The sequence below is a fragment of the Mus caroli genome, chromosome 14 (genome assembly GCF_900094665.2).
Source record: "Mus caroli chromosome 14, CAROLI_EIJ_v1.1, whole genome shotgun sequence".
In the NCBI taxonomy this organism is placed as follows: domain Eukaryota; kingdom Metazoa; phylum Chordata; class Mammalia; order Rodentia; family Muridae; genus Mus; species Mus caroli.
The window spans coordinates 93,383,327-93,402,260 of NC_034583.1; the positions used below are offsets into that span (position 1 = coordinate 93,383,327).

The 18,934-nt window shown below is 37.4% G+C and overlaps 1 protein-coding gene across 2 annotated transcripts in view; it reads right to left on the bottom strand.

Moving 5' to 3' along the window:
- Positions 1-18,934, bottom strand: part of Mycbp2 (MYC binding protein 2) — a 237,483-nt gene that overhangs the window by 202,266 nt on the left and 16,283 nt on the right. For both annotated transcript variants that reach the window (XM_029468874.1, XM_021181915.2), the window contains exon 2: positions 6,605-6,680. In XM_029468874.1, the coding sequence (XP_029324734.1) occupies positions 6,605-6,680 (76 nt within the window). The remainder of the gene's footprint in view (positions 1-6,604; positions 6,681-18,934) is intronic.

Consider the following 18,934-nt stretch of genomic DNA (forward strand, 5'->3'; position numbering starts at 1 on the left):
ATAATCACGGACTAAGGCTGGTCTTCAATTACAAACAAATAAACAAACAAACGAACAAACAAAACAGAAAGCCCACATACACATGGAAGCTGAACATTATCATTCTACACAATGATAACTTGGTCGAGGAAGAAATAAACAAAGAAATTAAAGACTTTTTAAAATTTAAGGAAAATGAAGGCACAACATACCCATATTTATGGGACACTATGAGAGCAGTGCTAAGAGGAAAACTCATAGGTCTGAGTGCCATGAAAAAGAAACTAGAGAGCGTACACTAGCAGCTTGACAGGACACTTGAAAGCTCTAGAACAAAAAGAAGCAAATACACCCAAGAGGAGTAGAGGGCAGGAAATAATCAAACTCAGGGGTGAAATCAACCAAGTGGAAACAAAAAGAACTATATAAAGAATCAACAAAACCAGAAGCTGGTTCTTTGAGAAAATCCACAAGAGAGATAAACCCTTAGTCAGACTAACAAGAAGGCAGAGAGACAGTATCAAAATTAACCACAAATGAAAAGGGAGACATAACAGTAGAAACTGAGAAAATTCAAAAATTCATCAGATCCTACTACAAAAGCTTATACTTAACAAAACTGGAAAATCTGGATGAAATGGACAATTTTTATAATCAGATACCAGGTACCAAAGTTAAATCAGGATCAGATAAAACATCTAAACAGTCCCATAACCCCTAAAGAAACAGAAGCAGTATTAAAAGTCTCCCGACCAAAAAGAGCCCAAGACCAGATGGGTTTAGTGCAGAATTCTATCAGACCTTTAAATAAAACCTAATGCCATAATCTTTAAACTAGTCCATAAAACAGAAACAGAAGGAGCACTACCCAATTCGTTCTATTAAGACACAACTACACTCATACCTAAACCACACAAAGTCCCAAACAAAGAAAGAGAACTTCAGACCAATTTCACCTATGAATATTGATGGAAAAATATTCAATAATGCCGGGCATGGTGGTGCATGCCTTTGATCCCAGCACTCAGGAGGCAGAGGCAGGCAGACTTCTGAGTTCGAGGCCAGCCTGGCAGCCTGTTCTACAAAGTGAGTTCCAGGACAGCCAGGGCTATACAGAGAAACCCTGTCTCGAAAAACCAAAAAAAAATTTTTTTTCAATAAAATTCTGTGAACAGAAGTTCACAATAGTAATGAGAAAACTGGAAGTGCTGAGAAGCACCTAAAAAAAAATGTTCAACATCCTTAGTCATCAGGGAAATGCAAATCAAAACAACCCTGAGATTCCATCTCACACCAGTCAGAATGGCTAAGATCAAAAACTCAGGTGACAGCAGATGCTGGCAAGGATGTGGAGAAAGAGGAACACTCCTCCAATGTTGGTGGGATTGCAAGCTTGTACAATCACTCTGGAAATCAGTCTGGCGGTTCCTCAGAAAATTGGATATAGTACTATCTGAGGACCCAGCAATACCACTCCTGGGCATATACCCAGAAGATGCTCCAATATGTAATAAGGACACATGCTCCACTATGTTCATAGCAGCCTTATTTATAATAACCAGAAGCTAGAAAGAACCCAGATGTCTCTCAGCAGAGGAATGGATACAGAAAATGTGGTACATTTACTCAGCTATTAAAAACAACAAATTCATGAAATTCTTAGGCAAATGAGTGAAATTAGAAAATATCATCCTGAGCAAGGTAACCCAGTTACAAAAGAAAACACATGGTTTCCACTCACTGATAAGTGGATATTAGCGCAAAAGCTCAGAATACCCAAGATACAACTCACAGGCCACGTGAACCTCAGGAAGAAGGCAGACCAAAGTGTGGATGCTTCAATCCTTCTTAGAAGGGGGAACAAAATACTCAAGGGAGGAAATATGGAGACAAAGTATGGAGCAGAGACCAAAGGAAAGGCCATGCAGAGACTGCCCCACCTGGGGATCCATCCCACATACAGTGACCAAACCCAGACACTAGGGTAGATGCCAAGAAGTGCTTGCTGACATGAGCCTGATATAGCTGTCACCTGAGCAACTCTGCTAGAGCCTGACAAATACAGAGGTGGATGCTCGCAGCCACCCATTGGACTGAGCTGGGATCCCCAATGGGGGAGTTAGAAAAAGGACTAAAGGAGCTGAAGGGGTTTGTAACCCCACAGGAAGAACAACAATATCAATTAACCAGACCCCCCCACCCCACCCCCAGAGCTCCCAGGGACTAAACCACCAACCAAAAAGAGAAATGATGTGAATGGCTAAGAGGGTGGTAAAAGGGCAGCAATCCTAAGATGAAACTGTTCTGCATCCTGACAATGATTAAGTCACAGAGGCAGTCATATCACACAGAATTAGATGCACACTAATAAGCATATGTAAATCTTAAGAAACCAATGTCTGAGGAGATGGCTTGGTCAATAAAGAGCTGGACAGCTGGACAACAACAGCCAGGGCAACATGTCTCCACTAGAGCCCAGCTATCCTACCAAAGTAGTCTGAATATTACAACATAGCTGAAGTACAAGAAAAATACCTTAAAATAACTATATGAAGGTGATAAAGGTCCTTAAAGAGGAGATTAATAAATCCCTTAAAGAAATACAGGAAAACACAAGCAAACAATTGCAGGAAATAAATAAATCCCTTAGCCGGGCAGTGGTGGCGCACGCCTTTAATCCCAGCACTTGGGAGGCAGAGGCAGGCCTGGTCTACAGAGTGAGTTCCAGAACAGCCAGGGCTACACAGAGAAACCCTGTCTTGAAAAATCCAAAATAAAATAAATAAATAAATAAATAAATCCCTTAAAAAAAAGTCAAGAAAACCCAAGAAGCAATAAAGAAAAACAAACTGGAAATTCTAGAAATGAAAAATCTAGGCATTCAAATAAGAACTACAGAGGCAAGCTTCAACAAGAGAATATAAGAAATGGAAGAGAAAATTGCAGGCATTAAAGAGATGATAGAAGAAATAGATGCATTGGTCAAAGAAAATATTAAATCTAAAAAATTCCTGACACAAAACATCCAGGAAATCTGGGACACTATGAAAAGACCAAATCTAAGAATAGAAATAAAAGAAGAATCCCAGCTCAAAGTCCCAGAAAAATGATATCCAACAAAATCTGGAAGAAAATTATCCTAACCTAAAGAAGCATATGCCTATAACGGTAGTAGAAGCATACAAGACACCAAATAGATTCAACCAAGAAAGAAAGTCCTCTTACCACACAATAATCAAAACATTAAACGTACGGGACAAAGAAAGAAAAGGAAAAGCTGCAATGGAAAAAGAGCTACTGACATATACAGGCAGACCTACCAGAATTACACCTGACTTCTCAACAGAGACTCCAAAAGCTGGAAGGTCATGGATAGATGTGCTACAGACTCTATGAGGCCATTGAAAACAGCCAAGACTATTATACCCAGCAAAACTATCAATCACCATAGATGAAAATAAGATATTCCATGATAAAGACAAATTTAAACAATATCTATCTACAAACCTAGTCCTAAAGAAGGTGCTAAAAGAAAAACTCCAAACTAAGAAGGCTAACTATACCCAGAAAAACATAAAATAAACCCACACCAGCAAAATCAAAAGAAGAATACACATACCACCATCACCACTACCATTACCACAGTAACAGGAATCAACAATCATTGATATTGCTCAACATCAATGATCTTAATTTCCCAATAAAAAAGACAAAGCCTATATATGAAAATAGGATCCATTCTTCTGCTGCATTCAAGAACACACCTCAACATCAAGGAGATATATATATATATATATATATATATATATATATATATATATATCATTGAGGGTAAAAGATGGAAAAAAATACTCCAAGCGAGATACTCCAGCTTGACCTAAGAAGCAAGCTAGTGTAGCCATTTTAATATCTAACAAAATAGACTTACAACAAAAACTAAATAAATGTGGAAGGACACTACACATTTATCAAGGAAAACCCCACCAAGATGACATTTCAATTCTTAACATCTAATTTTCTAAATCAAGGGCATCAAAGTTTGTAAAAGAAACACTACCACAGCTTAAACCATATATTGCCCCTCACACACTGATAGTGAGAGAGAGACTTTACTAGCACATTCACACTAATAGATAGGTCACCCAGACAAAAACCTAAATAGAGAAATGCTGGAACTAACAGACATTATAAACCAAATGGACCTACCAGCTATCTACAGAGCACTTCACCCAACCACAAGGAAGAAACTCAAAGAAAGAGAGACCTTCTTCTCTGCACCTCACCCCAAAACTGACCACATACTCGGTCACAAAGCAAGTCTCAACAGATGAGAAAATTGAAATAGCCCCCTGCATTCTATCAGAACACTACAGATTAAAGCTGGATGTCAACAACAACAGAAACAGCAGTAAAGTTATACAAACTCATGAAAATTGTACAAGTTTCTACTGAATGAAAAACAAGCCAGGATAGAAATAAACAAATTCAAGACTTTCTAGAATTCAATGAAAATGAACATACAACATACCCAGACTTATGGGACACAATGAAAACCATGATAAGAGGAAAGGTCACAGCACTAAATGCCTACATTAAAAGAAAAAAAGTAAAAAAAAGGAATGAACTTATACTAGTAACTTAATGTACACCTGAAAGCTTGAGAAAAAAAATGAAGCTAGCATACCCAAGAGTAGATAGAAGAAATAATAAAACTAAGGACTGAAATCAATAAAACAGAAACAAATAAATCAATTCAAAGAATCAAGGAAACAAAGGTTTTTTTGAAAAAAAAAAAACAAAACAAAACAACAACAAAAATCAAGATAGACATATCTTTATCCAAACTAACTAAAAGATTGGGAGATAATATCCAAACTAGTAAAATCAGAAATGAAAACAGAGACTGAGGACATCAAAAGAATCATTAGTTCATGTTTTAAAAACATGTAGTCCACAAAACTGGAAAAATCTAAAAGAAATTTTCTAAAAGATTTCTAAATAATTTTCTATAGATACCACGTATGAAAGTTAAATCCAGTTCAGATAAACAATTTAAATAGACCTAAAACCCCTAAGAAAATAGAAGCAGTCATTAAAAGTCTCCTAACCAATACATATATACCTACCTACCTACCTACCTACCAAGGGCCAGACGGATTTAGCACTGAAAGTCTGAATTCTACCAGACTTTCAAGGAAGAGCTAAGTCCAATACCCCTCGAATACAAACCAATTTCCGATATGAATATAGATGCAAAGAATACTCAAACCAAATCCAAGAATACATCAAAAAGATCATCCACCATGATCAAGTAGCTTTAATCTCAGTGATGCAGAGATGGTTCAACATACAAAAAAACCTGTCAGTATAATCTATTATATAAACAAGCTTAAAGAAAAAAAGGCACAATCATCTCATTAAATGTGAAAAAGCCTTTGACAAAATTCAACACCAGTTCATGATAAAAGTCTAGGAAATATCAGGAATATAAGGTACATGCCTAAACAATAAAGGCAGTTTACTGCAAGCCAATAGCCAACAACAAATTAAATGTAGTGAAACTCAAAGCAATTGCACTAAAATCAGGAACAAGGCAAGGCTGCCCACTCTCTTCATATTTCTTCAATATAGTACTAGAAATTATAGCTAGAACAAACTGGAAAGGAAGAAATCAAAGTATCCTTACTCACAGATGATATGATAGTATGTATAAGTGTCCCCAAAAGCTCTACCAAAGAACTCCTATACTTGATAAACACTGCCAGTGAGATGGCCCTCCTATAAATGACAAGTGGACTGAGAGAAGAACACCAAGGAAACAACACCCTTTATAACAATCACAAATAATATAAAATGTCGCATTATAACTCTAACCAAACAAGTGAAAGAGCTATATGAAAAAAACTTCCAAGTCTTTGAAGAAAGAAACTTGAAAAGGTATCAAAAGATGTAAAAAATCTCCCATGCTCAGGTAGAATATAGTAAAAGTGGCCATCTTACCAAAAGCAATCTACAGATTTAACACAATCCCCATCAAAATTCCACACAATTTTTTATAGACCTTGATAGGGCAAAATTCAACTTCATAAAAAAAAAAAAAAAAGGCAACCAACCAACCACCTGATAAGTAAAACAATTCTGAAAAACAAAAGAACTTGTAGAGGTATCATCATCCCTGATTTCAAGCTATTCTACTGTACTAGTATAGTAACAACCACACTGTATTGGCATAAAAACAGACAGGTTGATCAATGGAATCAAATCAAAGACCCAGAAGTAAATCCACACACCTATTGATACCTTTGGATAAAGAAGCTAGAAATATACAGTGGAAAAAAGAAAGCACCTTCAACAAATGGTGTGGTCTAACAGTATTCTGACATGTAGAAGAATGCAAATAGGGTTGTTGGGTCTTCCGAATAACTGGATGGTGGTTGTATAAATAGATAAGATCAAAACACACTATAGACATGTTTAAAATTTTCAAAAATACTTTTAAAAAGAGGCATCTACAAAATGACTCAAGCACACAGAACAGAATGATTTGCTGGTTACATTCCTATGTTTAGTTTTCCTCTTTACTTTTGCTTCAATTACTATGTCAACGAGTTGCTAGCAACTTTACCTTGCTTCTTGTCTTTACTTTTGATTTGCTTTTCTGTTTTCGCTTCAATTTCTTCTTATTTAAAATTTTCTTATTCCTAGAAATAAAAGGTGCAAACATTATGAATACTTACATCAAGACATACAAAGTCAGTGAAATAGATATTTTTAATAGACACTTGCATATTTCTTATAGCTTCTATAAAGCAATATACTTTAAATATACATAGAATATTTAGTTAGTATTACAGTAGCTTTTATTTTTTCATTTTTTATTAGATATTTTCTTCATTTACATTTCAAATGCTATCCCAAAAGTTTCTTATACCCTCCCCTCGCCCTGCTCCCCAACCCATCCACTCCCGCTTCCTGGCCTTAGCATTCCCTTGTACTGAGGCATATGATCTTCGCAATACCAATGGCCTCTCCTCCCATTGATGGCTGACTAGGCCATCCTCTGCTACATATGCAGCTAGAGACACATGCTCTGGTGGGTACTGGTTAGTTCATATTGTTGTTCCTCCTATAGGGTTGCAGACCCCTTTAGCTCCTTGGGTACTTTCTCTAGCTCCTCCACTGGGGGCCCTGTGTTCCATCCAATAGCTGACTGTGAGCATCCACTTCTGTATTTGTCAGACACTGGCATAGACTGACAAGAGACAGCTATATCAGGATCCTGTCAGCAAAATCTTGCCGGCATATGCAATGCTGTCTGGGTTTGGTGGTTGTTTACAGTAGCTTTTAAAAAGACAACAATGGACAGTAATTTCCAAAGGGAGTCTATAAAGCTTTTTATCAAAGTAAAGCAAAAAGTTTTAAAAAGAAAACCTTCTTTCAAGACCTATCATCGGATGCTCATGGGGGAGGGTAGGTTGCCACTAAATCTGTCAACCTGAGTTCAATCTGTGAAACTCATTTGGTGTCAGGCTAGCTGTCTCTGAAATTTACATGTATGTTGAAGCATACTTGTGCACACACGCACACATATGTATACACATGCACAGAGTACATGTCATTTTAAAAGAACTAACATTGTTTTATCAGTGGGTATGCTAATAAACATCCAAAACTGTGTTCTTTACACTAGTGAAGGCAGCAGTGCAGAAAGCTCAAGGAACTTTTTACTACATTGCTATTAATATAAAGAAAATATTGAGGGGCTGGAGAAATGGTTCAGTGGTTAAGAGGACTAGAGTTCAATTCTCAGCACCCACATGGCAGCTCATACCACCAGTACCTCCAGTCCTAGGGGATGGGATAGCATCTTCTGGTCTCTACAGGGACTGGATACAAATGACACACAGACATTGGGTAGGCAGAGTATTCATACCCAAAAATAAAAATCAAGGTTAAGGTGAAAGGAAGGGAGGGAAGAGGAGGAAAGGAAAGGAAAGGAGAGGAAAGGAAAGGAAAGGAAAGGAAAGGAAAGGAAAGGAAAGGAAAGGAAAGGAAAGGAAAGGAAAGGAAATTTGAGCTCACATCCTTAGCAACTAGTTCTCAGTGCCCCAACCCCAGGCCTGTTTTTGCATTAAGGAGAAGGAGCCTTCTGAGTAACTTAAGAGAAAATATCCTTTCTCCCTGTCCTCCCTCAACATAGTAAAGAATAAAGTGGGAGGAATAAGAGGCTAGCCAAACTTTTTACTTTTATAGAACTTCATATTCTGAATACCTACTATGATGAGAAATACATTCGTACGTAGCAAAGACTTAAAATAAAAAAGACAGTTTTTGCTCTGGAGGACATCAGAGACTTAAGTGAAAAGAACAATTTATCTGTCTTGTAAAAGATTGTCATTACTCTAATAAAAACAAAAGGTGGCCTGCATGGTGATTCTCTGCCTATAATCCCAGCATTCACAGTTCTTGTTAGGATACAGCAGGAGAATTAGAAATTAGAATTAGCACCGTGTGCTAAACAGAGAGACACCGTCTCAAAATAAAACAAAAATAGAAAAGGAGAGACTAGTGAGATGACTCAGTGACCTGAGTTCAATTCCTTGGGTCGCATATGGTAAAAGGAGAGAACCAATTTCCACAGGTTGTTCTGATTACACACACACACACACCATAGGGGATACAGAGAAAGAACTAACAAATAGATGAATGTAATTAAATGACTTAAAGATAGAAAAGGGAGGAAAGTAGAAGAAATAAGGAGGAAGAGGAGATAAAGACAATCACAGTAACGATCACAGATATTGAAGTCAAGTTCTTAAGATCTTATAACTATTATGATGGAAGCTGTGGCATAAGTTTGAATGCTTAATCACCAAGGGAATGGTAGTCATTGAAAGGATTTGAAGGATTAGGAGGTATGGACTTGTCATAGAAAGTGTGTTATAGGGACTACTATGCTTTGAGCTTTCAAAAAACCCATGCCAGAGCCAGGTTCACTCTCAGTCTGTGGATCAGGATGTGACTTTCCGCTACTGCTCCAGCACTGAGTGTGCCACTATGCTACATGCCATGATGACACCTGCCATGATCATAATGGACTAAACCAATGCAACTGTAAGCAAGCCCCCAATTAAATGCTTTTGTTTAAAAGGTTGCCTTGGTCATTGTGATGGCTATTCCTGGTTGTCAACTTGACTACATCTGGAATGAACTACAATCCAGAAACGGAGAACTCACATGTGACCCAGATCTTGACATGGGATGACACATGCTTTTGATCCAAATCTTGAGGCATAGTGGCCACGAAAAGCTTAGGTCCAGACAAGATAATAAAGGCTAGTGAGGCAAGCAGATCTCTGAGTTCAAGACCAGTCTGGGACAGAGCAAGTTCCAAACTCAGGCATGGTGGTACATCTGGACCATACCTTCTGCTGGAGGACTACATAAGGATAATGGAATAAGGAAGACTCAATCACCTTCGCCTGCTTGCACTTACTTGCCAGCACATCTTATTGGAACCTACTTCTTTAGGATTCCAGCTTATACAAAAGATGCAACTAGCTTCGTGGGACTGAGCAACGACTAGATTATTGGACTTCCCATTCTAAGGTGTCCACTGCTGGATTAATTGGACTGTAGACTATAAGTCATTACAATAAACCCTCTTAATATATAAACATTCCATAAGTTCTGTGACTCTAGACCCTGACTAATAGAGAAGTTGGTACCTGGAGTAGTTCTAAAGGAGCAGAAGTATAAGAATGAATCTTTTTAGTATCTGGAATTGGCTTAATTATTTGCCAGCATTTCCTAATTCATGAACACCTTCAACTACTGAAACTTCTTCTGACTCTCTTTCCTGGGAGCTGGAAGAATATGGAAGGACCATGGTGGAAACTACATTTCAAACTTAAAGATGTAAATGCCTTTGATTATCTTGATCTGTCAATTGTGACTGGCAATGGATTAGTAGACCCGGTATATGAAAATTTCTACAGTCTGGAGGAAAATAAAGAAAATTATTTTGCTGGTTCACTGCTCGTAGCATCTCTGGATAAATTGATAAAGGAAAAGAATAATCTCTGCGTTAAAACTGAATGGCTCCATATGTGAATAAACAATCTAAAGTTTTCTAAGTGTGCCCTTGAAGAGAATCTTCTCTCTAGCAGCCATGGAGCTCAAGTTGCAGAAAATCAAACCAAAGCCCTCATTATAAGGTTGGCTGAATTACAGCAAAAATCTCAAGTCTCAGCTTCACAGGGTGTCAGCAGTTAAAGTGTAAGAGCATTTATTAGCAAAGAATGGGATCCTATAACTTGGGGTAGGGAATCCTCAAAGGTTTACCTAACCTGGGAAAGTAGTACTCTCGGCCCCATCCCTCGAGCCTCTTTCATATGAGGAAATTAATCTTCCATTGTCTCATAAACCAGTCACTTTTTCTGAAGAAAATGCCAGGCAAGACAATACTGAGGTTCCTCAGGACCCACCAACAGTTTCCTCAAGGCAAAGTAGGCCCTTAGAGGGGAGGTAGAAAGTGTAGTCCATGAGGAAGTGCGCTACACAGTGACTAGAACCCCCATAGATCAGAACATCACTCAATCTTATCAGAAAAGCTCCTTATAGTAGAAGGTAATTAACTCAGACCCACAACTGACCAGGGAAAAAGCAACCTCCTGGCATAGCAGGGTTGATATACATTTGATATACAAAGACTATGGCACCAAGCAGATGACCTGTGCAGGTTCAAACATTAAAATCACCTCACTGAGAAGGGGAAGTAGCCACAAAGTTCATCCCTAAGAGAGAACCTATTTGCAGTTCATACTTGCTTGGAAAAGGAAAAATCCACTTTTTCCAATGAGATGTCATCAGCCACACTCTAGGGCAGTCTTCATGGTTATGAGTATTTGGCCAACACAAAATGGACTCCATGGGTTTCGGTGATGTGTGTGTGTGTGTGTGTGTGTGTGCAAGCACAAAGCACCTATGGGCACTTTTTGTCTTGCTATTTTTTATCTCATTGGTTTTATTTGTTTTGTTTGATACAGAGAACATAAAGTTGGGGGGTTGAAGTTGGGTGGGGGTAGATTTTAGAGGAGTTGAGAAAGGAAAATATGATCAAAATATATTACATAGAAAAATTTAATAAAAAATAAGCAAAAATAAGAGATTAGGACTCACAGAGGAGACAACATTGACCTTGGACTTGTGACCCAAGGCCTATGCAAAAAATAAAATTCCTTTCTCTAAAGCAAAAAAGAAAACAAGAAAAGAGAAAAAAACTTTAACTAGATCATTTGTAGGCAGGAAGGCTATCTCCAATTAAAGAAGTCAGATAAAAAAGCTAATCTGTAAAATAGAAAAGTAGGTTCCATCTTAAATACAGTCAGGGGCTGAAAAGACTGCTCAGCACTTAACACATTTGCTGATCTCACAGAGGACCAAGGGATTTTCCAACACCCACGGGTTGGTTCACAACTGCCAAGGAAGCCAATACCTTCTTCTGTCCTCTGCATATACCGGGCATGAATGTGATGTATTTTCATATACACATGTAGGCAAAATACTCACACACACACACAAAAAATTCTTTTAGTATTATATTTTTAAACTGTTATGTTATTTAAGGAAGATTAAATATTTCTGTAACAGAAAAACTGAGCCTACAAAAATTGCTATTGTGTGTCTTTAGTTTCTCTATAAGCTTATTAGTAATTGTTTCCTAACAAAACAGAAATCAATTAAAAATTTAAAACTCTCATTTAAAACTGTTTCTTTAGTTTTTTTCTAACTCAAATTCCAAGTTTTGATGACTCCAAATTTACAGAATATTTGGGACTAAAAGGCTTCAATCTTTTATTTAATTTTATATATTAGAGAAAACCTTATTTAAAAATCTCTAAATACAATCGAAAGTAATAATAGGCAAACATTAAATAATTTACGTTGTGGGCCATAAGATCTCTGCAGTAACTACTTTCATCACCACAGCATGAACACAGCCATAGATAGCACAGAGATAGATGAACGTGACTATGAGTAAAATTTTATTCCTAAATTCATATTTTATGTCATTTTTTGTAAACATCATATATATACATATATATATTTTAGCTTTAAAACTGTAAAATCTAGTCTTAGCTCATGGGCTACACAAAAACAAGAACTAGACTAGACTAGGTTTGCTACTTGTGCCATCTTTTGCTAAAGCCTGGTCTAGAGCAGCATCTTACTATATGCTATAACCTTAGTACATGAGTGTAATTGAACCTAGGAAATGCAAAACCAAAAAAAAAAAAAAAAAAAAAACAAGCAAATAAACAAAAGACAATAGTTAAAAAGCTTCCGAGCACACAGCAAACAAAACCTAGTTCAATATCAAACACATTATGAATCCCAGATCTTTCTGGCATTAATCCCCCAGCCTTAGTTCCGAACACACTTTGTACTATATATACATATAATGATGCTACCCAGTACCAATCAACAATGCCTAAAATACTTCAGGTCAGACTTGCTATTACTATGTGTTACCAAGCAGTGTTTCTGTTATAATACAAAGTTTTCTGCTCTTATAGAAACATGGTTTAATTATGAAAACAATGACTGTCTTATTTTCCTATGGCCATTCCTCAGCATGTATCAAATTAGTACACCTTTAGATTGTATTGTGCTAGAATGTTTTACTTTAAAAGTTATTTTGAGATACTTACATTTCACACACACACACACACACAAAAGAAATTAGTAAATCAGTCTTTGCTTGGGTCTGACCAATATTTCCAATCAATTCCTGAAACAGCCCTGAACCCAGTTCAGTCATATACTAAATACTTATGTGAAATAGTATTCCTAGCACTAGTGGTTATAAAAGATCAATAACTCACTAATGGATGAAGATTATGTCATATAGTATTAGCATCCACCAAACACTAAAAATTCTTTATGTAAAAATTCATTATTCTTTATATAAAAATAGACAAGCATATTCATCTATTAGTATAGTCATTTGCTTTCATCTTTAGTAAATGACAAAATTACATGTATACCAAAAGTTGCCTTAAAATATATTTTCTAATGATTTCTTATCAAGTAAATGTTTAGTTTATATACCTATATGCTTTGAGTATGTAATAATTACAAGAAAACTAGGAGAAAATTTTAAGATGTCCCTGGTCTAAGGTACATTTTATAAAATACCGTATTAGAATGGTTCATATCAAATATAAAAATATATATGTATGTATAATACAGAGAAAGTATTCAAAGCATTACTATGCTTATTGATAAGTACTCTTAAATTATCTTCCTTTCCTATGTATAATTGCAGGTTTCTTAGTATTAATTAATTATTAGTATTTAAATGAGTTGGACAGGGAAAATCCTATTACATATAATGTCATGCTACTAGCTTCTACTTCTCTAACATTTGATAGTATACAGGATTAAGTTAGTGCCTTCCTTCACAGATTAGATCATCATAAGAAAGCTCTAGAAGAAGTAAGAACTAGACAACCAAACACAGAATATCTCCAGATAAACTGAGAGCTCTGGCATTGTCTTTTATAGACACATGGAACATTTAGACACAAACAAGAACTGAGCTTCAGTCAGTCAGATGAGTACTGTTAAAGCAAACAAAACACTAGCGGTCCTTTGATATATGCATGGTCCAAAATGACACTAAGTCATGAAGACCTGTTGGTGGGGACAGTGATAAGATATAAGGTCCCATTACAGAACCCACGTTAGTCTCAGTGTCACTATATTGGTTAAGCTAGTCTCAAGTTTACTACTTCCTGCTTCAGCCTGCTGTACATTACGTAATTCATTCATCAAGGAAAAACTAGAGATTAACAACAGAAAGAAAATTTAAAATGTTGGCAACAAAAAAAAAGAAAAAGAAAGGAAAGGAAAGGAAGAGGGGAGGGGAAGAGGGAGAGGGAGAGAAGAGAAGAGAAAAAAAAAGTGCTTCCAAATAATAGCCACAATGGAAACTAAAACGTATTTCCTATTAAATGAGAATTACAAATATGGCATCAACACTATGGAAGGAATGAAGCTAAAATAGAACCTTAGACAAAATATATACTTTCTGCATATACTTAAATGTGTTATTGAAATTTATGCTTATAACCATTCCACTGTTCATTTTGAATGAGGAAAGATGGAGAGAGAACTGTAAAGCTATGCTGTCTGTGCAGAGCAAAAAAAGAAGAAGAAATGAAGACATGAACTTAGAAGGGTAGGAATGAAGGAAAGAAGGGTAGGGAGGAGAGAGGGAGGAAGGGAGGGGTGGAGGAAGAGAAGGAGAAGAGAAGGGAGGGGAGGAGAGAGGGAGGGAACTGAGTGAACAAACCAGTAAGGGGTGAGAGGAGAAACCTCTCCACCATACCTACAGAATCACACTCTACACAGCCCAGATAACATGGAAACACACACCATGACACAACTGTAAATTATTCACACTAAATTCCAGAGAAATTACCCAAATAACTAGGAATTTACACATAGTAGTGATAATAGCAGAACTAGATACAAGAAAGACAAGCAAATACATCCCTAAAACACTATGAATAAAATGGATAAAACAAAGACTTCCAAAGCAGACTCTTAAAGAGCAAACACAGTGAAAATAAGGTATTTCACAGATGTATAATAAGCCTTTTTCATTATTATTCCCAGACTCAAGTGTCTATCTTGATCTGTATTCCCTCAAAGCTTAAAGACACCTCAAGAATCCACAGGCAACAAACAGTTGCTTTGAGATGTGATCTCTGGTAAAGGAAATCACGAGTGACTTACAGAAAGGAATTAGTTAATAAAAGCTTTCGAGTTTTTGTCAGTAGACACAAACTGGCTTCAACCAGAAGAGGAAACCTCAATTGAGCATTGTCTCTATCACACAGGCCAGTGGGCATGACTATGGAGCATTTTCTTGCTTAATGATTGATGTGGAAGGCTCAGCTCAGGGTGGGCATTACAACCCTGGGATAGTGAGCCTGGCTTATATAAGAAACCAAGCTAACAAGCCATGAAGACCAAACAAGGAAACAGTTTCCCTGATGGTCCCTGGCTCAGCCCTTGCTTGAGTTCCCACTAGGTCAGGACTACTTGACAATGAAATGTGGTCAGGAACTGTAAGGCAAATAAAGCCTTTCCCCCTCCAGTTGCTTATAGTCATTGTTCTGTCACAGCAATGGAAAGCAAACAAGGACAGTGCATTATGAAAGGTATTACCATGATGGGTAATTCTACCACTGACCATGGCTCCCAGTTACTCCAACTGTAGGTAAGGAAAATGAGCTGCTTATCTGTTTCCTACTAGTCACTGGTTGAAAACATTTCTCAGGGAAACTTTCTATAAAAAAAAAAAAAGTCCTGCACAGACTTCCAAGGCTAAAAGTCATAGATGTTTCCCGGAGACAGCTGGAGATGAATGTCAAAGAGATTCAGCTAGTCCAGTAAGAACATCTGCTACAGTCCCTTACTTCTGTATGTGCATGTGGCTAGGGGGCAAAGTGAAGAATCTTGCTTGATTGCTATCTCTTTTACTTTTGGCACAAGGTCTCTCACTGAATCCAGATCCACCAATTGGCTGAGCTATCTCCATAGCAAGCTCCAGGAATCCACTTGTCTCTGCCTCACCAGTTCTGTGGTTAGAAATGAACAATAGCATGCCTGTTTTGTTTTGTTTTGTTTTGTTTTGTTTTGTTTTGTTTTGTTTTGTTTTGTTTTGTTGTTGTGAGTGCCGATGAGACAAACTCAGGTCCTCATGGTTGCAACAAGCACTGAATTAAATAAGCCTCTCCCCAAACCCTAGTATGATCTCTTAATGCCAGCTTCATGATCCTGTCTAAAACATCCATTCAAGAGACTACAGGAAAGGAGGCCACTCGCCCTGCTTATTCATGATGCCACGTTCTAATACCAGAAGTCTAGACACATCTGCTAGATATTGTAATTATGTAATAAAGATTTTCCTAACACTACTGTTAATATATTCCACCAAGAAAAGGTAAATACAATTGAAATACACAGAAAGTTCTCAGTACAAAAGAAAGTTTTAAATAGAATTGAACAACATAAAAATTTTAATTTCATTAAATAATTCATTAAGAAAATGGAGATAACACAGAATCTATAAATTTGAAAATGAGTCAATAAAAATTATCCAATTGGGGCTGGCAAGATGGCCCAGGAAGCCAATGTGCTTACTCTGTAAGCCTGAGGTCCTACCTACCTTCAATCCCCAGAACCAAAACAAAAGAGTGATGTGGGCTGGAGAGATGGCTCAGGGATTAAGAGCAGTGACAGCTCTACAAGAGGTCCTGAGGTCAACTCCCAGCAACCACATGGTGGCTCACAACCATCTGTAATGGAATCTGATGCCCTCTTCTTTTGGTGTGTCTGAAGACAGTGACAGTGTACTTACCATAAAACAAATTGATAAACCTTAAATAAACAAATTAAGTAAGTAAATAAAAGAGTGATGTGCCAGTTCCAGCATGTAATGTCAGCACACCCACAGTGACATGGGAGGAAGTTACAAAGCAGCACTGGCAGCAGAAATAATGAGACCCTGCCTCAAAAGCATGGCGAAAAAGGAAAGAAGTGACTCTGATCTTCACACACAGGAAAGATCTTCCCTGACCCCTCTCCCATCTTATTTTTTAGAATGGTTCTCTCACTGAACATGGAGTGCACCATTCTGGCTAACCTGGATGGCCAGTAAGCCTCTGGGATTTATTTGTCTATAACCACTCTTGAATCAGTCAAGGGCTGGGGGTACATACTTCTACTGTTCAGCCTGGCTTTTGTGTGGGTAGTTAGAGACCCAATCGTGGGCCCTTCAGCTTGCAAACAGGCATTTTAAACACTAAACCATCTTTTCAGCCCTTGAAAACTATTTTTATATCACGAAAGTAAACTCATTCAAAAGTATTCAAAAGTATTACTAGAGATGGAAACATGAGATACTAATAAAACAAAATCAATAAACTGCACCAGAATTTTTTAAATTATGTGTTTGGGTACGTGTAAATGTATATGTACATGTACGTGTACAACACAAGAAGAGATTCTAATACAAGAAGAGAATACAGGTACCTGCTGAGACAAGAAGCATAGAATCCCCCTTGGAGCTGGATGTTGTAAGCCAGCTAATGTGGATGCTAGGAATTAATTATGGGTCCTCCAGAAGAGCAGTAAATGCTCTCTACTATGTCGTCTCTCTAATGCCAATGCACCAGAATTTTTAATAGTTATAAATGTATAGGTACCCAATAGAAAAGACTAAAATTATATAAAGGAGCCATTGACAAAATTAAAGGGATAAAACTATTTTAATACCTATCTATAGTTAAGACTAAAATAAAAAAAAAAGAATACAGATATACAGACTGTCCAAACAACTCTCCACCCAAATTTAAATAATTGATTGTGATGGTTAATACTGACTGTCAACTGGATTAGGTTGAAAGATACACCTAAAAGATTAGAACAAACCATCTCTGGGGTACATCTAGGAGGACATTTCTAGATACAGTTATATCATCAGTGCTCTGACCTAATTCATAGCATAATGGTAGTATAGATTATTAGGTGAAACTATGGAGGGGTGACCTTGGGAGGCTATAACTGCACTTCGTGGCTGCTATGAGAAAAGTTTCCTGTCATGCCCATCTCCGTAGTGTTCCTGCCTTGCCAGGATGACTGAAATGTCAAAAACGGAGCCAGAATAAATCTCTCTGTGTAATATACTTGCAACAGAAACAAAATCCTAACCAATACACTAACTCTTATAGAACATCTAAATCCAAGAGAAAAAATACTCTTTTTAAGGGCAAATGGCATAATTATCTGATTGTGAGCAAAAGGAAAAAAAATAACGTTTTTCAGCAAATGTTAATGTGGTTGGAAGAAATTGCACAAGGCCCCACTCACAGAGGGAGAATCAGTTTTCTCAAGGGACAACCCCCGAGATAGGTTATACAATCAGTGCGTGCATCTCTCTCTCTCTCTCTCTCTCTCTCTCTCTCTCTCTCTGTGTGTGTGTGTGTGTGAGAGATGAATGTGAGAGTGAGGGAAGGGAAACAGAGGAAGTTCTGGTAGAGGACAGGAGAGAATGGAAAGGAGGTAATACAGTCCTCATAAAGTCATCCATGAAAGCTTCAAATAAATTCAATTTTAAAAATCAAAATTATAAAAAGTATGTGTTAAAAGTATTGACAATGATATTTATAATATTACTAAATACATGAAAGTTAAGTAAAATAATCCTAGGTACTGTGCTATTCAAATAAAAAAGCCAGGAATAAAAATCTTAAATAACTTAACTAAATGGGAAGAATACTAAATGCCTGGAATGCACCCAAAGTAGCCAAAGCTTCCAAGTTTCACACTACAGTGAATGACCTAAGATCCCAAAGCTGGGGGTCAGAGGTAAAATAAAGTCAAAGTGAGAGAAGTAGATGACAGTGCTGAGGGGAAGCCAGCCCAAAAGTAAACACAAGAGCAGCACAGTCATACACTCCTGGGACCCTCCTCCTCCTGCTGCCCAGCCTTGGCATGAAGTTTGTGCCTTGTCTTATTTTGTCTTGTTATGTTGTGTGTGTTCAGCTGATAGCCCTGGGAGGCCTGTTCCTTTCTGGAGAGGAGGCGGGGTAGAGGGGGTACTAGGAGGGATGGAGGGGAGGGAAACTGTGAACGGATGCATTATATGAGAGAAGAATAAATTAGAAACAAACAAACCAACCAACCAAAAGCTGGTTCATTTTCTAGTTCTTAAAACTAGACAGTGACAGACAAATAGACCAATGGAATAGAATTGAAGACCCAGAAATGAACCCACACACATACGGTCACTTGATCTTCGACAAGGGAGCTAAAAACATCCAGTGGAAGAAAGACAGCATTTTCAACAAATGGTGCTGGCACAACTGGTTGTTAACAT